Source organism: Convolutriloba macropyga, chromosome 3 (genome assembly GCF_964194025.1).
Source record: "Convolutriloba macropyga chromosome 3, txConMacr16.3, whole genome shotgun sequence".
Taxonomy (NCBI): Eukaryota; Metazoa; Xenacoelomorpha; order Acoela; family Convolutidae; genus Convolutriloba; species Convolutriloba macropyga.
The window spans coordinates 66,589,890-66,611,698 of record NC_134470.1 but is presented as its reverse complement, the minus strand read 5'-3'; the positions used below and the strand labels follow the sequence as shown (position 1 = coordinate 66,611,698).

Genomic DNA, 21,809 nt, shown 5'->3' with positions numbered 1-21,809 from the left:
AGTTGATAAAAATATGCCATTCAAAAAGTACATGGAAAATTGTTTTTTTTTAGACTAAGCGATAAAACCATAAAACAAAAAAAAAACAAAAAAAAAAGATTACAAATGCGTGAACAAAAAGATCAATTTTACTTTTTTAAGTAAGTCAAACGACAACGGATAAGATAGTTGGAGGAATTAAGATTTCATCAGTCTTTGAAAACCTGCATCAGAGTCCTTAAAATACGCAACTTACATCCAATTCTTTAGACCATAAAATATCGTCTATCAGTAAAAACCTATAAGACTTGTGGCTCATAAGACTAAGAGACTAAAAACCAAACAGAATAACAAGCATGATCAAAACTCAAATAATTACGCTATTTCTTGAAAACGATTTCGAATAAAAAACGACTAGATAGTAACTGAAACCAAAAACTGTCTTCACTTAAGTCGCAATAAGACAATCTGTCACAGTTGTCATAGCTAAGACCTAGTAGCAAGCCAACAACAAGAATTGCAAGCAGAACACAAAAAATCATTCTAATTTTTATAAAGTCAAAATAGTGTCAAAGTCGTTCGAATTGTTATATGAAAAAAAATGATTAGGTCTCAAAAAAGAATTGAGAACACTTTTCATTTAAAATTTTAGTGACATAACATTATGACGAGCGTAACTAAAAACATACTCCACAGATATCTGGAAAACAGCCGCCATTTATTCCCATGACGCCACTTGAAATTGAAAAAAATTTGTACAAAAATTTGAAAAATGCACATCATTCTGATCTCAATCCGTAGTTAAATATATTCGTTTCTTAATGAAGTAGTACAGGGACTATAAAAAAACAAGCATCAAAGATGGTAACTAAGATATAAGAGCAAATAAAAACGTTGGCTTAAAGTTGAAGCTAAAAAGTTGACCGAAACTTTATTTCGAATAAACAAACCACTAGCTCGTAACTGAAAGCAAAAACTGTCTTCACCTAAATCGCAATAAGACAATCTGTGAGAATTGTCATTACTAAGACCCATTAGCAAGCCAACAGCAAGAATTGCGAGCAAAACACAAAAAATCATAAATATTTTTTATAAAGTCAAAATAGTATCAAAATCGTTCCAACTGTTATATGAAAAAAAAGTCACGAGAAAAAATTGAGAAGACCTTTCATTAAAATTTTTATTGTTATGACTAAATGACAAGTGTAACCGAAAACATACTCACCAGATATCAGGAAAACAGCCGCCATTTATTCCCATGACGCCGATTGGAACTAAAAAAAAGTATTTGTAAAAAAATTTAAAAAATGCACACCATTTTGATGTCATTCTGTAGTTAGACATATTCGTTTCTTAATGAAGTAATACAGGGATAATAAAAATACTAGCAAGCATCAAAGATGGTAACTAAGACATAAGGGCAAATAAAAATGTGAGCTTAAAGTTGAAGCTAAAAAATTGACAAAAACTATGCCATTCTAAAAGTACAAATTATTTTTTTAGACTAAACGATAAAACCATAAGAAAACAAGATTGCAAATGTCAGACAAAAAATGTCAATTTTATTTTCGTAAGTCAAATTGCACGTGCAAGACAAAAAAAATCATTTTCTTAAAAAAAACGTAAAAAACGACCTCAAGAAATTAAGCAACTGATCAGCTTCAAAAAAAAACAGCGAAGAATTTTAGCAAAAACTCGATAACACTTTTCACAAAAGTGAACGCCAAAATCATAGATATCATAGCCTTGCGTAGAAAGAATTCATTCCCTTAAAAACCCCATTAACAGCCTATTAGACCTGTCCCTAAGGAGATTAAATAAGGCAACAAAAGTTATCAAACAGTAGCATAACTCAAAAATTCACAAACAATTTTTGGTAACAAGCAGTGTCAAAGTCATGTAAACAAATGGCTATTCACTCGAATCACTCAATAAGTTCATTTAAGTCTGATTAGCAGTCAATCAGAATGTAATCAACAATACTAAGCGACAGGAAAACAGGAAATAAAAAAAGCAAAATAAAACACCCCCTAATATTTTATGACCACAAAAAAGGTCAAAATGGTAATAAGCAATAGTTTCTCGTTGATGAATTCAAGCAATTGCAAATAGGTGCAATTCGGACACATCAACGCAGTATAAACCAATAAAACACAAAAGAAACCAAAAAAATATTAAATCCCATAAAATAGAAAACAATTTTTCAAAAGAAAGCGTTGATTTAGTCATTCGAAGCATTAACAAGAAAATTAAAAGGTTACTTAACGGTCCCTAGACAGTAGGCAACAAATTTGCAGAAACAAAATCCGAGACGAAGCAAAACGACAACGGATAAGATAATTGAAGAAATTTGAGTTTCATCAGTCTTTGAAAACCTGCATCAAAGTCCTAAAAATACGTAACTTACATTCAGTTCTTTAGACTATAAAAATATCGGCTCTAAAAAAACCTAAAAGACCTGTGGATACTAAGACTAAGAGACTAGATACCGAACAGAACAAACATGGTCAAAACTCAAATAATTAACGCTATTTTTTGAAAACCATTTCGGATAAAAAACAATTAGCTAGTAACTGAAACCAAAAACTGTCTTCACTTAAGCCATAAGAAGACAATATGTGACAATTGTCATTACTAAGACCTAACATCGAGCCAAGAACAAGAATAGCAAGCAAAAGACAAAAAAATTATTACAACTTATTATACTGTAATTAGTGTCAAAGTTGTTAGAACTGTCATAAAAAAAAAACTTAAATATGTCTCAATAAAAAATTGAGGAGACTCTTAATTGAAAATTTTACTGACATGACTATATGACGAGCGTAACTAAACAAATACTCCCCAGATATCTCGAAAACAGACGACATTTATTCACATGACGCCAATTGGCGTTGAAAGAAAAGATTTTTGTACAAAAATTTGAAAAATGCACACCATTTTGATCTCATTCCGTAGTAAGACATATTCGTTTCCTAATCAAGAAAAACAGGGACTATGAAAAAACTAGCAAGCATCAAAGATGGTAACCAGGACATAAGAGCGAAGTGCAAACAGCGGGCATCTGAAAATGGTTTTTGTGCTCATTTCGTTCCTTTTCATTTCGCTTTTAGGACTCCGATGATTTTAGATTATTTTCCTGATCAGCCGGTGTTTAAATTAGCTGTGAGGAGAATGAGCGAACAATAATTCTGGACAAGTAAATTTGAAATCCTTAAACACAGCATACAAGAAAATTAAAGTAAAAAACAACACCGTTTCACGGTTCTTTTGGCACCAGAAAAGGAGGCAATTGAACTACAAATAAAGGCAAGAACCACAAATTCACCATATCAGTTCAAAAACAAACAATATCTCAGTCAATAAAAATGTTAGCTTAAGTTGAAGCTAAAAAGTTGACCTCAACTATTCCATTCTCAAAATACAAGGAAAGTTGTTTTTCTTTTGAGACTAAGCAATAAAACAGTAAGAAAAACAAGATTGCAAATGTCAGACGAAAAATATCAACTTCATTTTTCTTGTAAGTCAAATTGCACGTGTAAGACAAAGAATGATTTTTTACAAAAACAAAGTAAAAAACGATTTCTAAGAAATCAAGCAACTAATCAACTTCAAAAAGAAAAACAGCGAAGAATTTTAGCAAAAACGCGATAACACTTTTTACAAAAACTAGCGTCAAAATCATAGATACCAACAGCCTTGAACAGGAAGAATTCATTCCACTATAAACCCCATTAGCAGCCTATTAGACCTGTTCCTAAGGAGATTAAATGATAAGGCAACAAAAATTAACAAACAGTAACATAACTCGAAAATTCACGGAAAATTTTTGGTAAAAAAGCAGTGTCAAAGTCATGAAAACCACTAGCTATTCACTCGAATCACTCAATAGGTTCATTAAATGTCAAATGTCCGATTAGCAGCCAATCAGACTTTTAACCAACGATACTAAGCGACAGGAAAACAGAAAATAAAACATAACCGATTAACGTCGGGTGAATTGCTCTCAAACGACCGGCGAGCGGTCGGCTTCTTCAGTACCTAGCCACTGTTTAGTGAGGTTAATTCTAGCTTGATTGAAAGGGCCTGAGATTAGGGTAATAGACGATGACATCAAGCCACATAACAGCCGCTGAAGTGCGGCATCAAAAGAATTAAGGAGAGAGAGAGAGAGAGAGAGCTTAAACGTGAGCGAGAAGGAGAACGAAAGAAACGCCAGCCAACACAGAGAGAGCAAGAGAGAGAGGTAAGAATTTTTCCATGATGAGATTTGACTATACATTTTCAAGTTTTCTAAACTTATTGGTAACTAAATCATATAGAAAAAAACTGAAAGTGAAAAATTCCAAAGAAAGGTTTCCACATTTCGCAGTAAAGAATATGTTCAAGAACATTTTTGGTCTCTGGATTTTTGTCATGCAACCCATCTACAAGACTTAAAAAGCTTCGTTGGCCAGTGATGATCGTTAAACTCAGAAAAGGACAAAAAATTCAAAAAATTTTAAAACAATCGCAAATTTTAACAAAATCTTGCTAAAATTTGTCATATTAATACCTTCAGAACACTATTCCATTGTCTCAAAAGACCACTAGTATGCTTATTTCATGCCTTAAACAGTTTCACTGGCTCATAAAGATCCAATCACTTGGAACATGATAATAATTTTTCAAAAAGTTTTCAAAGTAAAATTTATCAAAAAATTTCCAAAACTCGAGCCATTAAAATAATGATAACCATTCCACTAACTCCAGAAACTAAGCAGCAGCTTAGTATCAAACCTCGAAGGAGGCTTCTTGGATCTTGAGGCTGGAAAAACCTTAAAAAATAACAAACAATTTCAAAAAAAATGAAGATCGCCAAAAATTTTTCAAAAAAATGCTAACACTCGTTAAATGTTAAAATCTTTGAAAACAATCCATTGCTCCTAGAAAGCATACAAATCTTGTTATCAAACTCTACAGGAGGTTCCTTGGCTCTTGAGGCTAGATAAACCTATAAAATGACAAAAATTGTCAAAAAAAACTTGAAAAAATTGCAAGTTTTATAAAAACAAATTGATAAAATTTGTGATATTAAAAAATGTAAAACCATTCCATTGTCACTAAAAACTATGCAGCCAAATATTATCAAATCCTTAAGCAGGTTTTCTGAACCCTGAGGCCGGAAAATCTTGAAAAATGACAATAAATGGTTAAAAAGAAATTTTAAAAAAATGCTATTTTTGTTCAAATAAATGCTAAAATTCGTGATGATAAAAACCTTGAAAAAATTCTATTACGTCTAGAAACTATACAGTAATCTATCATCAACCAAAACCTAGAGCAGGCTCCTTGGCTCTTGAGGCCGGATAAACCTAAAAACCGACAAAAATTTTCAAAAACCTTGAAAAAATTTGCAAGTTTTTTTTTAAAAATTGCAAAAATTCGCGAAGTTGAAAAGTTGAAATCATTCTATTACCACTAGAAACTGTGCAGTAACCTATTATCAAACCATAGATTGGGTTTCTTGACATCTAGGGTTGATAAAACTCAAAAATTTGACAAAAATTTTAAAATTTTCAGAAAGCTTGAAAAAAGTGTGAAATTTGTATAAATTTGCGTGTTTTTAGCGAGCGATTGTTCGTCAGAAGCCAGCCATGTCTGATGGGGGTGCTGATGGGGGTGGCAGCAGTCGGGTGGGGGGGGGTAACAGCGTGGTGGGGGGTGGGGGCAAAAGTGGGGGGTCAACAGTTGGTAGGGGTGTGGGGGGTCTTCAACCTCTAAGAACCGCTCTTTACACCATAATTATAAGTCTCCAAAACAGTTTGAGCTGAAACAGGGCTGAAACGCTCTAAGAGCAATTAATGCCCGCTGGGCGCTACCTGTTTATCCCGTTTTTGAGGACGAAAAGTCAAAAGCGTCAGACGAAAAATCGGTGAAGCGAAAAATCGCATTAAAAAAAGACCGACAGGACTAATATAATTGCTACAAACTTCGTTTGAGGGCAATTAAAAAGGCAAAAATCAAACACCCACTAATATTTTATGACAACAATTAGGGTCAAAATGGTAAGAAGAATTAGTTTCTCGTTGATGAATTCAAGCAATTGCAAATAGGCGCAATTCGGACACATCAACGCAGTATAAACCAATAAAACACAAAAGAAACCAAAAAAAATATTGATTCCCATAAAATAGAAAACAATTTTTCAAAAGAAAGCGTTGATTCAGTCATTCGAAGCATTAACAAGAAAATTAAAAGGTTACTTAACGGTCCCTAGACAAGAGGCAACAAATTTGCAGAAACAAAATCCGAGACAAAGCAAAATGACAACGGATAAGATAATTGAAGAAATTAGAGTTTCATCAGTCTTTAAAACCTGCATCAAAGTCCTAAAAATACGTAACTTACAATCAGTTCTTTAGACCATAAAAATTTTGTCTATCAGACAAGCCTATAAGACCTGTGGATACTAAGAATATAAGACTAGAAACCAAACAGGCCAACAAGCATGGTCAAAACTCAAATAATTACCGCTATTTTTTGAAAACGATTTTGAATAAAAACATAGCCGGCAGATTGTCGGAATAGCTGCGAAAGAATAGACTTGAGTGCCATATAATAGAGATAGAAACAGATACAGATCTAAATTGAAAAAAAAATCGACGCCATTCAAAAAACTAGGCTAAAAAACATTCAGCGATAAATCAATAAAGGTTGTTAAAATTCATTCCACAGAAGCCTCCTATTAGAGACCTTTACTACACAAATGAGTTCCTTTGACCTTAAACAAATTCAAATTAAACCTAAGTTTTAAAGTGCAAAAGTCATTTTATTGAGTGAGGTAAGTCACGTATGATCAAAATCTAATCACGCAAATAACCTAAAACTTTCGCTAAAGCGAGTGAGAAATGACGTCACGCGCGCAAATGCCGTTAGTGAGAGGAAGAAGTCATAAAGAAAATTTGACTTTTTCAGCTTTGCTGTGTGAACAAATGTAAAACGAAAGAGCGTCAGACGACAAAACAAAAAAAACAAAGCCGGAAGAATTCCGGAAGCGACTCGAAGCGTAAAAACTTGACAAAACCCTAATTGCAGCACCTTTTTTAATAAACCATAAACTCATTACCCCCCCCCCGGGTCTGATCTAAAAATTGGTGAAATTTAAACCACTGTCACCAAGAGAAACAAAATGCCGCAAAAATATTTATTATTAAAAACGTTTGGTAAGGTTAAGTGCAAAATAATTAAGATAGTCAAAACACTGATAATCTCAAAAAATTGACAAGGCTATCAACATCCCTCAAATAATTCATGATTCTAATCTTAAAAAGATCGCTAAAGCAAACGGCAGATAATAATAACTTAGAAACTAAATTAAATTTTTCAAAAAATAATGCTCAAAGTTAAGAATCAGAAAACTACTACAGTTAAATTTCTCATCACTGCAATTAAGACAAAAACAACATATACTTTTTTCTTCTTGTATATATGCTAGACAACATGATTTCAAACTAATTCGAAAATTAAAATAATCATAGAAAAGCAACAGAGTAATATTTAAAGGCAAAATGTTTAAGAAATACCAAGGTCGCAGAATACCAAGGTCAGAAAAAAATACAATAAAAAGTAATCATTGGAAATTCAGGAAAACGCTTTCTAGTAAACTCCTAGTACTACCTTATGTTGAATGAAATCAATTGCAACCCAAAGAAATGACGAAAACCTAAGAGAGCCGAGATCATTCAATTTGTTAATAACTGAAAAAAATCAATATAACCAGTATAAATGTAGGTGCCAGGACAGATCTAGAATTATACAAGCTAGAATGTGAATAATATGGACACAATGTAAGGAACACCGTAACAAAGACTGAGTTCAAATCAAAGTTTAAAAGTTTTGAAAGCTTAAAAATCAAATTTAAAAAACAAGAAAAACTAACACCATTTCATTTTTCAGCATTCGAGACATAGAAAAGACAACGATTCATCCGAGACAAAAATCTATCCTGAACAGATCAAAAAAGAAAAAGCAGAAATCAAACATTCGAAACATTTTGCAAAAAAAAAGTCAAAAAATTTTTAGGACTGCATTTAGAAAAAAAATTTAACTGTTTTTCAAAATATTAACGCTAAAAAATTATTGACGTTTTTTTTAAACAAAATTAAAGCCCCTCATGTTGCACAAAAAGAATATTTCTAGTAATTAAAACCAAAATACAGACAAAAAACTGAGAAAAATAGGAAAAAAAACTACCAAAATCGGATTAGCAAATGTACAATTTTATAAAACAAAATGACATCGAGGTAAAAAGACATCGAGGTAAAACAGAAGTCAATGTTTAAAAACAAAAGTCAAATTTCAAGTCATGATTTCAGTTTAAAAAACCGTAGAATCTCAATACTCCTCTTCGAGTCGTAAAAACTGCAGAATACCAATACTCCTCTTTGAGAGCAATTATCTTTGAAAGCAGAAATCAAACATACGAAACATTGAAACATTTTGCAAAAAAAAGAAAAAGCAGAAATCAAGATCAAAAAAGAAAAAGCAGAAATCAAACATACGAAACATTGAAACATTTTGCAAAAAAAAGTCAAAAAATTTTTAGGACTGCATTTATAAAAAAACTTAAATGTTTTTCAAAATATTAACGCTAAAAAATTATTGACGTTTTTATTTAAACGAAATTAAAGCCCCTCATGTTGCACAAAAAGAATATTTCTAGTAATTAAAACCCAAATACAGACAAAAAACAGAGAAATAGGAAAAAAACTACCAAAATCGGATTAGCATATGTACAATTTTATAAAACAAAATTACATCGAGGTAAAAAGACATCGAGGTAAAACAGAGTTCAATGTTCAAAAACAAAAATCAAATTTCAAGTCATGATTTCAGCTTAAAAAACCGTAGAATCTCAATACTCCTCTTCGAGTCGTAAAAACTGTAGAATACCAATACTCCTCTTTGAGAGCAATTATCTTTGAAAGCAGAAATCAAACATACGAAACATTGAAACATTTTGCAAAAAAAAGTCAAAAAATTTTTAGGACTGCATTTATAAAAAAATTTAAATGTTTTTCAAAATATTAACGCTAAAAAATTATTGACGTTTTTATTTAAACGAAATTAAAGCCCCTCATGTTGCACAAAAAGAATATTTCTAGTAATTAAAACCAAAATACAGACAAAAAACTGAGAAAAATAGGAAAAAAAACTACCAAAATCGGATTAGCATATGTACAATTTTATAAAACAAAATTACATCGAGGTAAAAAGACATCGAGGTAAAACAGAGTTCAATGTTCAAAAACAAAAATCAAATTTCAAGTCATGATTTCAGCTTAAAAAACCGTAGAATCTCAATAATCCTCTTCGAGTCGTAAAAACTGTAGAATACCAATACTCCTCTTTGAGAGCAATTATCTTTGAAAGCAGAAATCAAACATACGAAACATTGAAACATTTTGCAAAAAAAGAAAAAGCAGAAATCAAGATCAAAAAAGAAAAAGCAGAAATCAAACATACGAAACATTGAAACATTTTGCAAAAAAAAGTCAAAAAATTTTTAGGACTGCATTTATAAAAAAATTTAACTGTTTTTCAAAATATTAAAGCTAAAAAATTATTGACGTTTTTATTTAAACGAAATTAAAGCCCCTCATGTTGCACAAAAAGAATATTTCTAGTAATTAAAACCAAAATACAGACAAAAAACAGAGAAATAGGAAAAAAACTACCAAAATCGGATTAGCATATGTACAATTTTATAAAACAAAATTACATCGAGGTAAAAAGAGGCATTGAGTATATGAACTGTCAACGGGAAGTTGTCATATTGACTGATTTTTGACAAAAAGAAGGCTAAAAGATCCAAAAATGAAGAAAATAATAGGAAAAAAGCCAAAAATTAATTAAAAAATCAAAGAATTTATGCCACAAGAAACATAATTGGTTATGCAGAAAAGATGTTTCATAGGATAAACACTTGTGTCATGGGTCACATGCTGAACTTGTACTATAAAAATTGGTTCAAAGAATTAGGTCAAAATACATTCTTAGAAATCTTAAACCATTGGCCTCTAAAAATTTTATTTCCATATACAATAGCTTTGTATTTCAGCTGTGTCACGCTTTATACGCAGCTCCATTGACTTCAATAATCAACACAAAATTGATTCGAACATTGTTGGCGGGGGGGGGGGGTAATTGGGGGAGTGGGTTTAGGTGTGAGGGTAGGTGTGTGTGTGTGTGTGGTGTGGGGGTAGATGTAGGGGCGTAGTTGGGGGGAGGGGTAGTTTGGAAAGGTTGGATCAAAAATTCTCGAAATGACCTTCTAACCTTGAATAATACCATCAGTTCTTAATTACTATGCATTACAAATTAAGCCACTTTTAAAGTCCAATGTTCTAAAACAGAAGTCAACGTTATAAAACAGAAGTCAGTGTTTAAAAACAAAAGTCAAATTTCAAGTCATGATTTCAGCTTAAAAAACCGTAGAATCTCAATACTCCTCTTCGAGTCGTAAAAACTGTAGAATACCAATACTCCTCTTTGAGAGCAATTATCTTTGAAAGCAGAAATCAAACATACGAAACATTGAAACATTTTGCAAAAAAAGAAAAAGCAGAAATCAAGATCAAAAAAGAAAAAGCAGAAATCAAACATACGAAACATTGAAACATTTTGCAAAAAAAAGTCAAAAAATTTTTAGGACTGCATTTATAAAAAAAATTAACTGTTTTTCAAAAAATATTAACGCTTAAAAATTATTGACGTTTTTATTTAAACGAAATTAAAGCCCCTCATGTTGCACAAAAAGAATATTTCTAGTAATCAAAACCAAAATACAGACAAAAAAGTGAGAAAAATAGGAAAAAAACTACCAAAATCGGATTAGCATATGTACAATTTTATAAAACAAAATTACATCGAGGTAAAAAGAGGCATTGAGTATATGAATTGTCAACGAGAAGTTGTCATATTGACTGATTTTTGACAAAAAGACGGCTAAAAGATCCAAAAATGAAGAAAATAATAGGAAAAAAACCAAAAATTAATTAAAAAAGGAATTTATGCCAATTTTGAACTTGAAACGCGTTTTCAGGCTCTGCAAAACACTATTTCCAAGGTTTACATTTCAGTATAGCATCGAATAAAACTCATTTCTACAAACAAACAAAATTACAAGCAAAAAAATGGGCCACTTAGACGAAAAAACGGCTAAAAACGGTTATCTATATGTGCCATTCAGTCAAAAACTACTTTTCAAAGTCAATAAGTCATTCACTAAACGCAGCGCATGATCAAAAAACTTCTCTCGCTCAGAAAAAATTAGTTCACACGGCAACTTTTCTCACTTTCGCTTTTAGGTCAAAACAGGGTCTGAACGAATAGTACTTCCGGTAAAAAAAAAACCTTAAGAAAACCAATACTCCTCTTCGAGTCGTAAAAAAACCAAGAGCACCGCAATATAGCTACGCTCAGCTTACAGCTTCGCAGCTATAAAAACGATATTATCCAATCCGGATTTTGCAAAGGCGAATCAACTGATAATCTGTACACAAAGCTTGTACCGTGGAGGATTATATACCTTACTATCCGCTGTGCTATCCCCAGTTTGGATTAGGAAAGCAGCAAAGTTGGAGGAGATGTAGTCGAAATCAGGGTTGTCTTTGATTGTGGATTTCAACAGTCCCACTTTCTGCATGAAGATGTCGTATACCACATCGCACTCATTTTCACTCTCGAAGCCAGGTGGAGGCCCATTTGGATCAACTAAACCTATGAGAAAGAGTCAAATTACTCCCTTAATTTATCACCAAGAAATATTTTCTTAAAGAACATTGAGCGGAGTTTTCAAAAATTCCCCCGATTTCTTACATCCCTAGATTTTTAAACTCTGGATAGCCGACCACTTAAAGCATGCAAAACCGATTAAAATATACGTACTGTGAATTGATCTAACAGGAATTGGTAGCAAGAATTTCGCTCCATGACCTTCGGGCTATTCCCATTATAGCCCCATAAAATTATAGCCATAATTATGTAATATGAGGTGGGGTAGACAACCCAACTTATGTGCATTGTTGGGCTATAATGGGAAGAACTAATAGCAGCAACCACTTAATATCGAAATGAAGGCATATTTAAGTCCTTTCATCAACTTGTATCTGTAAGAGAATAAGGACACAAACCTTGAGGTACAGAGTTCTGAGGAAACGAAGAAGTCCCAGTCGCCGTAGACACAAAAGAAGCTGTTTCTGCTCCAATATGGTTTTGAAATGATACCTTTTGGCGTTGAAACATGTCATCACCATCCGATATTGTGGTACCGTGTCTGTAGCTCTCTGGCTTCACAGCAACCGGACGATCTCCTTGTTTTGGAATAAGTTCATTAAGTGCACAGAACGCAATTGAAGCAGCTTTGTGTTTTGCATCTTTCTTCGTCAAGGCTACACCTTGGGGATGTTCAAAGCCGTCTGTGATTGCTACATAGGCAAAGTTTCCTTGCATCGCGTTCTCTTTTTTCACACCAACTTCTTTGAAATTGACCGATTTCTTAAATTGAGAACCCCACTCGGTCAGTGCACTAAAACATCAGCTTTAAAGTTTATGCTTATAAATGCCATTAGATGAATTTTACGTTGCCACCATTTTGTAAGGGCAGTACTTCATCAGACATAGCAAAAAGCACCTGAAGTTAAAACAATACTCTAAACCTCACAGTCAGATAAAGTAGTTTTTCAAAAATGAAGAGCATTTCCGTGACAACATAAACGATCTGCACAACAGATATCTGCACAACAGACTGCCCAATTTATTCATTCTTACAGAAATGAGATTTAAACGACTGATTTCGGACTAAATGCTCAGGAACAACAGGTCGGTGTTGAATTCTGTTGCAGTCTGCAACAGCGGGGGAGCGGGTCAATGATGCCAGTTTGATCTGGGGAGGGGCTTCAAATTTATCTATCTACAGCTTATTATTAGGCCACCATGATGATTTAAATAAAAGCGACTTTGGCTCACTTCTCATCAATTTGAGTAGTAACCTGCCATCACATGATTTTAGTTGCCTAAAATTGTGTATTGTGTATAGAGGTACTTAGATCACGCAAAATCCAAAAATTTGAGGGATTAATAGTTATTTGAGAAGTCAAAACGGTCAAGCAAAGATTTTGCATAAAATAAGACACGACTACAATAATTGCTGCTAACTTCGTCCAGGAGCAATTAAACGAACAACCTCAATCAGGTTTATTAAGTCGCTTAGCAAAAGCAACTTGACGAAGTTGTTGTTAGAAGCTTTCAACTAAAGCTCACAGACGAAACAACCACACGGCGGACTTGAAGATGGAAATAATAATCGCTCCCTCGCTTAATGGCGATCTACGATTTGAACAAGAGCACTAAAAAGTCCCGAACTTTGAGCCAATTTACCTTACAGGCAACTTTTCTCCCTTCTCAAATTGGGAGACGAGACGTGAGTTGATCAATTTGGAGCTTTTGTTGGTTGTTGCCTGAGCTTTCTGCAAAGAAGGCTCAAAGTTGTTCACCAATTGTCCCTTGATGCACCTCACGTTTCCAGCAGTCACCGATCCATGAATTGAGCTCTCGGTTCTAAAGCAAAAAAGCTTTCAGCAATCTGTTCGGTTAGCAAGCACAATTTAGCACAGGTTACTTCGCTAACTTAATTTTGAGTCCATTTATTACTAAATAGGTCTCCTAAAATTTGCCATTTGCTTTAATGCTGGTAGCACTAGACTTTGAATAGGAATTTTTTGTGTTTTCTTTCATAACAACCCAGCTGGCTAAATGCACAAGATATCTAAAAGAAGCGATAAATGCACAGCATTATGGATCCTGCACATTTTATAGTCAAAACGCAGGAGGACATGCCGTAACTCCGACTGGCAATTGGCGGTTGGGAGTGAGAGTTGTGAGTGTAATCATTAAAAAGCATGTAAAGCGTAGAAAATGAAATTAAAAAGCTTTATAAAATTTCGCCTTTTTCGAGTTAGAGTCATCGGGGTTCAAAACTGTAATTTTCATTATTTTTCTTCCTTTTTAAAATTTCGCCTTTTTCGAGGACTCATCGGGGTTCAAAACTGTAATTTTCATTTTTTCTTCCCTTTTAAAATTTCGCCTTTTTCGAGGACTCATCGGGGTTCAAAACTGTAATTTTCACTATTTTTCTTCCCTTTTAAAATTTCGCCTTTTTCGAGGACTCATCGGGGTTCAAAACTGTAATTTTCACTTTTTCTTCCCTTTTAAAATTTCGCCTTTTTCGAGGACTCATCGGGGTTCAAAACTGTAATTTTCACTATTTTTCTTCCCTTTTAAAATTTCGCCTTTTTCGAGGACTCATCGGGGTTCAAAACTGTAATTTTCACTATTTTTCTTCCCTTTTAAAATTTCGCCTTTTTCGAGGACTCATCGGGGTTCAAAACTGTAATTTTCACTATTTTTCTTCCCTTTTAAAATTTCGCCTTTTTCGAGGACTCATCGGGGTTCAAAACTGTAATTTTCACTATTTTTCTTCCCTTTTAAAATTTCGCCTTTTTCGAGGACTCATCGGGGTTCAAAACTGTAATTTTCACTATTTTTCTTCCCTTTTAAAATTTCGCCTTTTTCGAGGACTCATCGGGGTTCAAACTGTAATTTTCACTATTTTTCTTCCCTTTTAAAATTTCGCCTTTTTCGAGGACTCATCGGGGTTCAAAACTGTAATTTTCACTATTTTTCTTCCCTTTTAAAATTTCGCCTTTTTCGAGGACTCATCGGGGTTCAAAACTGTAATTTTCACTATTTTTCTTCCCTTTTAAAATTTCGCCTTTTTCGAGGACTCATCGGGGTTCAAAACTGTAATTTTCACTTTTTCTTCCCTTTTAAAATTTCGCCTTTTTCGAGGACTCATCGGGGTTCAAACTGTAATTTTCACTATTTTTCTTCCCTTTTAAAATTTCGCCTTTTTCGAGGACTCATCGGGGTTCAAAACTGTAATTTTCACTTTTTCTTCCCTTTTAAAATTTCGCCTTTTTCGAGGACTCATCGGGGTTCAAAACTGTAATTTTCACTATTTTTCTTCCCTTTTAAAATTTCGCCTTTTTCGAGGACTCATCGGGGTTAAAAACTGTAATTTTCACTATTTTTCTTCCCTTTTATAATTTCGCCTTTTTCGAGGACTCATCGGGGCTCAAAACTGTAATTTTCACTAATTTTCTTCCCTTTTTGATGGTTATTGCTCAAAATTTGTTTTATTTCGCTGCAAAAAATTATGTGCTTCGTGACAATAATTCTTGCATTCCTTTTCGATCTGTTTTAGCTGGTACGTAAAAATAATAGCTGCACAGTGACAGAGAGCATATTATTAATAAATATTGTGTGTCAACGAAAAAAAATGGATTCTGTTGTGTGCTGCTTTTTTTTAAGATTTGTTCACATGTTACCGACTTTCGGATGTTAGTCAGAGATTAAATTTGAGTAGGATCTTAACCACGCTGGAACATCAAATGAATCCACAATGTTCGATACCGTAAATTCTTATAACTAAAATTGAGGTGGAGCAAAAAATCGAACAACATTTAAACATTTTAATTCTTAGTGCAATTTTCTTAACAAGCGCCGATATAGCATCTGTTTTTGCTGTTTCTTCTGTTAATCAGTGACTGTTAATCTGTGATGGCTCTTCAAATTCAGCAATCGGTGACAGCTGGAAATCGAAGAGCCATCGACCACTCAGCAGCCAAATGGCTGTGCATTAGGTCAATTGTTACTATATCCTAAATGAGTATCTTTGGTCAATCGTGCAGTTTTTGAGCATGCACGAATTACCTCACTCAGTATCAATAGCTTCTGCGGCCAATTTTAAATCTACATGGAGACCGGAAAATTTGTGAACTTTAATTTAGACTCATTAATGGTCTCATCTGCTTTCTAGAGAAATATAACTGAAACTATAAGGTGATTTTTGTTTTCAACTTAAGGGTTTTTTTTATTTTTGATAAATCTTGTTCTTGAAGTAAACTTTTAGTTCTTCAGAAAATTTTGGTCTTTTGTTCTCCCCTTAAAACAAGTTTCAGTTTGGAAAGAAACAACCCATCGGCCCGCTAGTTTGGCATTTCTCTTTTCGCTTAAGGTTTTGAGTTTGAAGCCAACGTCATTTACTACGCGACCATCTATTTTCGAGCAATTTTAATGTGATGACACTTGCCTTCTTTTATTTTTCATTTGCATTGATCTTTTGTGGCATTTGGTCGCTCATTGGAAATAGAAAACAATACTAGCTGCTTTTCAACAGTGAATGGCATGAAGTGATTATGGAATTTGATATACAATAGCGTGTAACTTTGGCGCCAGTAAATTTGAAGAACCTTTTTTTGAGTTGTGCATTCTAGCAGTTTTCATTTTTTTAATCATTTTTTGCAAATCTACAGTATAGGCTCTAAGAATTGTATTTCATCAACATGTTGCGGCGTTTTTTCGATACCTTTAACAACACTAATTCTCGAAGAAAAAGAGTTCATAAATTTCTTTCTGCTTTCTTTGTCAACACTAGTTTTCGAACAAACGAAATTCCAGTCTTCAATATGCTGTTCGTTTTTTGCGTATTTAGGTTTGTTCACAATCAAAGGCTGTTCTCGCCGTAAAATGTTGGTAGTTGCGTCAATTTTTTCCAAATATTTTGAATTTTAACTAAGACCTGATATTCTAATTTTTTAGTAGGAGGGGTACGTTGGTGCGGGGGGGTTGGGTAAGGTATTTTGCAGGGGGTTGTCAGGTAGGTGGGTGGTGTACGCATGGGTAGGAAAGGTACGAAAAAAAATAAAGCAAATACAATACCGGAAACGACTCAAGGAGTCGTGCAATACAACTCTTAACTAACCTTACCTATATCAAGAATACCAAAAAAATAAAAAAGCAATATATAGTGGGGGAAAAGCCAACTTTCAGTTAGGTATATGGGTAGGTGTGATAGCGAGTCAAGTTGTGTGTGGGGGGTGGGTATGGGCGGTGTGAAAAGAAGGTACGTAGTTGGTTAAGGGAGTGAGGAGGTAGATGTGTGTGTATGTGTGTGTGTGTGTGTGTGTGTGTGTGTGTGTGTGTGTGTGTGTGTGTGGGGGGGGGGGGAGGGAGGGGGAGGAAGTTGTTAGATAGTAGTTGGGAGGGGGTACGCGATGGGGGAGGCAATTGATGAAAATGGATAGGAGGGACTTACAAGTGATCAAAAATTCTCAAAATGATCTTTTCATCTTGAATATCACAAGCAGTTCCTAATTTACCCTATAGCAGTAACTAAGCTACTGTTAAAGTCCAAGGATTCAGAACAGACGTCAACTTTAGAACACAGAATTAAGTGTTCGAAAAGAAAGAAATTAAATTTAAAGTCGTGAACACTTGCCTCAACAAAATATTAGATCACGCAAAACGAAAAATTAAAAAGGAGAAAAGTCACTCGAAAGATCAAATCGGTCACGCAAAAATTTTGCATAAAAAATATAAACCGTAGAATACCAGAAACAACTCGAAGAGCCGTGCAAAAATAATCACTGAATCAAAAATATCGAAGAGTCGATGTACTACCTATATCGGAAAGATCAAAGAAAAAAAAATTAAATGCCCAATAATCTATAGTGTTTTGAAAAAAAAGCAGACGCACTTTTTAGTTTAAGATTGTGGATTAGTGGCAGTGGGGCGGGTAGCTAGGAGGGGGAGGTATAAAGAAGGACGGTAGATAGGTGGAGGGAGGGTAGGGTAGATAAGTAAGGTGTAGATTGGCGGCCGGTTCTGTAATTGGGATAGGGAGAAAGGACTGTTATGGGAGGAAAACAAAATTTCGTCTCAATCTTTCAATCTTGAACATTACCAGCACTATGTAATCAATATTTATTAGTAACTAAGCTACTGTTAAAGTCCATTGTTCGAAACCAGAAGTCAACGTTCAAAAACAGAAGTCAATGTTCCAAAAGTCAAAAGTACAAATTTGCTTGAGCTAAAGAAGCATAGTCGGTTGAATACCGGAAACGACTCAAAGAATCGTGCAATGAAAACTCTAATCAAACCTATATCAAAAAACTCTATATCACAAAATTGAAAAAAAAACAATATAGAGTGAGAATAAAAATGTCTTTAGTGAGAAATGTGGGTAGGTAGGGGCGGGGCTAGTTGAAGGGGGAGTGTGTAGGCTAAAAACTTAGCCGGTACAATACCGGAAACTACACAAAGAGTCGTGCAAAAAATCTCTTATCAAACCCCACATATTTCAGAAATATGAAATATTCTCGGCAGATTGCTGGAAAATAGCCGCCGTTGATTCCCATAATCAAGATAGGAATTGACAGAAGAAAAAACTAATGAATAAAGTGATTTTTATACACAAAAAATTTTAAAGAGCGAAATATTTGGATGCGTTTTGAACATACACCTGTTTCTTTGCGAAACAACACAGGGGCTAGTATCAATACCAATAAGCATCAGAGAGGGTAACAAAGAACAAAGTTCGATTAACGGTCATCTAAAATTGGGCTTTATGGGTTTATCCCAATTCTATTTCTGATTTCGCTTTTTGATAATGCCTCTGTTCATTTTGAACTGCGTTGCTGAACAACTGCTGTCTAAAAACACTTTTAACACAGTGAGAGATGAGTGAAATCAGCCTAGAGAAGTACAGAATATTTCACGCAAAATGTTGAACAAGCTTTGAACTGAGGCAAAGCAAAAATTTTAGTACGACGAAATAAAAAACATAGCAGAACAAGTCCTGAAGTACAATTCAAAGAATTTTCATTGACTAAACAGAAAACTAGATCAAGAACTGACTATGAATGAATTGGGAAAACCATTTTTAAAAAAATCAGATCAAAAAATAAAAAAAAACAGAAAATCAATGTCAAAATGCAACATGTGGACAAAAGACCACTAGCGAGGAACGCAAATTTGGCTAAAACAAAAAAAAACTAGGCCTAGAATGGACTATGAATGGAATGAGAAAAAACCATTTAGAAAAAAAATCGGATTCAAAAACTCGAAAAAACAGTAAAAATCAAAGCGAAATTGCCGCATGTGAATAAAAAACCCCTAGCGAGAAACCGAATGTCTGTTCAAACACTGTTTTCTCACTCTACTTTAAAACTAGAGCAAACAAACTTCAAGCCCAAAACCACTCGCTTTTTTTGCTCCGCGTCTTGTTTCGGCCTGACCAAAATTACTACTCCAATTCGACTTCAAAAATCATGAAAATGTGTGACCAGATCTTTAAAAAAAACATAGCCGGAAGATTTCCGGAACCGACTCCAAGAAGAAAAGTGCCCATACTTATGACTAAACAACTAGAACAACTAATGTGAACCATGAACCTCCACAAATAACATAAAAAAATTAAGGAAGAATAGAAACGGCATTCAAAAACAAATTAAACAAAAAAAAACTAGAAAAACTTATGGACTTTTTTTAACAGTACAAGAAAACATAAAGCCGAAAAAAGTTCCTTTGCAATTACATCAATGAAAAGCTCGCAAAATAATGAGCAAGTCATAATAGGCTAAGAAACTTGTCGAAGATTAAAAAGAAAACTGCCAAAAAAAAATAAGAAAAAAGGTTTAAAATTTCTCAATTTTGCTTGCAAGTTTCCTAAGAAAAAAGTGATTTATACCAAGAAAACTTGAGTCAATTGGTAACTGAATATTCCTTCTAACTGAATAAAAAGCTTCTATTCAAATCCCAACTAAAGCATTAAAACAAAAAAAAAACAGGAAAAATGTCTGTCTAAATTTTGTCTAAAAATCAGCAAAACCGTTCAAAAACCTCCAAATTAGCACTTAACTCAAATTAACTACTTGAAACCTTCAATTCCTATCAAAACAACCCTAAAACTACTACAGTATCATAAAAAACCTCATAACCATCAAAAGTTGCAAACAAACTGCTTTTAAAAGCCGCACGTGAACAAGAAAATTTTGCTAGCTTGGAGAAAATTCTTTCACACATCAATTTCTCGCTCTCTCAAAAACAGCGGTATGAACAAAAACCTCTCTCTTTTCGCTTCGTTCTTGACGTTTGTTCAGCACCAAAATCAATCAAAATTTTTCCACGCGTTTCATTTCCCGCTTCAAAAATCACTCCAATAAAATTGATTAAAAAAAGACTTCTCCAATACTCCTCTTCGAGTCGTAAAAAAAGACAGCGCCCCAAAACAATTAAAAATCTTTGAATTGTAAAATTTTAATAAAAAATAGGAGCGATATAATAGCCAGCTGAGAAGCTGAGGCGGCTATTAAAAAAAGGAAAAAGCGGTATCAATGGAAAAAAATCAATTTATAGTGAGAAATATGGGTAGGTACGGGGGGTGGGGTAACTGTCTGTGTATGTGGGGGTGGGTAGGTGGGGGGAAGAGGATGGTGGGGGGCTAGTTGGGGGGAGGGGGTAGGTTAGATAGGTTGGAAGGACCTTAAATATTACCATCATTTCTTAGTTACTATGCATTACAAACTAAGCTCTTTTTAAAGTCCATTGTTGGAAAACTGAAGTCAACGTTCAAGTCATGACTTCAGCTAAAAGAAACCTGTACTGTCCCAATACTCCTCTTCGAGTCGTAAAAAAACCTGTAGAATCTCAATACTCCTCTTCGAGTCCCAAAAACCTGCAGAATGCCAATACTCTTCTTCGAGTCGTAAAAACCACAAACACGGTAAAATAACAACGCTCAGCTGAAATTTCCCAATATCTACTTCATTGCTGACAATAAAACTAAGTTGGATGAGCGGAGTCGGAACATTATCGAGCCTCCTTGTTCTACTATATAATAAAAAACACTATGAAAACTTAAAAATCTGGAAACTACCTTTGATATCCCATGTTTTTCGTCTTCAGTTTCTGTGCTTTTGGCATGTGATCGAATGGGACCTCAGGAGGGTCCAAGATCAACTTCTCGCCAGGCTCTGGCGGCAGATGGCGCACCTGCGGAGGGCGCCGTGCCTTCCCAAAGCTCCAGTCAATGGTGGAGTTCTCATCCTGGGAGCTTTCAGACGATGGTTTCCCTGTTAAGTGGCAAAAAATGTAGTCAGAGACATTTCCCTTTGATCTAATTGAAGGGTACACAAAAATTGCTGAATCAATACTTCAGCATTTAGATGCCAAACAATTCTTAACAACTAGAGATATTGCAATCCGTATTTTTTGTAATATGAAGCAATGTCGAGATTTTACCACAGATATCATCTGATTTGATGTAAATTTGAATTAATTTGAATTAATTTCGTTCATGAAAATAAACAGTAAGTTTTATTCAGGCAGTAATAATTAAACAACAAAAATTGAAAATCGCCAAAAGATTAAATTATTGAATTAGTTAAACATCGAGAGCCAACAAAAAAAGTTGAATTAGATATTTAGCAATCAAAGACTCATCAGCGTTCTGAAGAAACTTTACCTGACATTTAGGAATATTTAGCACAAATCTGTCTTTGAGAAACCTAAAGACTTTGAACCAGCCGGTCGCAAGTACAATTCACACGTCGGCGCTTCAGTCAATAAGCAAATCAGATCTGAAAAATAAATGACTTTACGAGTGGCAGAAAAATTTAAGACAAAAGACTGCAACGTAAATTCAAAATTTGTGTTAACGAGCTTTCTTTCAAGTCAATAGGACTTGAAAGAAAGTCCTATTCACTGCCCTAACTTTGAAAGGAGTTTTATTTGTTTGTTTTCTCCATTTTTTGTTCATACTTCAATTCTCTGTTCATAGGTCAAAGCAACATTGCTGGTCTTTGCAGGCATTGAACTATCCCTGAAAGATAGTCCAATGTCGACCCCTCAGAAATCGCATTTAGAAACGGCTAAATTAATTTTTGTAG

At 34.1% G+C, this 21,809-nt stretch overlaps 1 protein-coding gene across 1 annotated transcript in view; it reads right to left on the bottom strand.

Annotated features, from left to right (window-relative positions):
- LOC142337220 (adenosine deaminase domain-containing protein 1-like) overlaps positions 1 to 21,502 on the bottom strand; it is an 87,613-nt gene extending 66,111 nt beyond the window's left edge. The window contains exons 1-5 of the mRNA XM_075386357.1: positions 21,386 to 21,502; positions 20,798 to 20,993; positions 13,399 to 13,578; positions 12,153 to 12,547; positions 11,549 to 11,739 (exon numbers count right to left, since the gene is read on the bottom strand). Coding sequence (XP_075242472.1) covers positions 11,549 to 11,739; positions 12,153 to 12,547; positions 13,399 to 13,578; positions 20,798 to 20,993; positions 21,386 to 21,392 — 969 coding nt within the window. The 5' untranslated portion in view covers positions 21,393 to 21,502. The remainder of the gene's footprint in view (positions 1 to 11,548; positions 11,740 to 12,152; positions 12,548 to 13,398; positions 13,579 to 20,797; positions 20,994 to 21,385) is intronic.
- Positions 21,503 to 21,809: the final 307 nt, after the last annotated feature.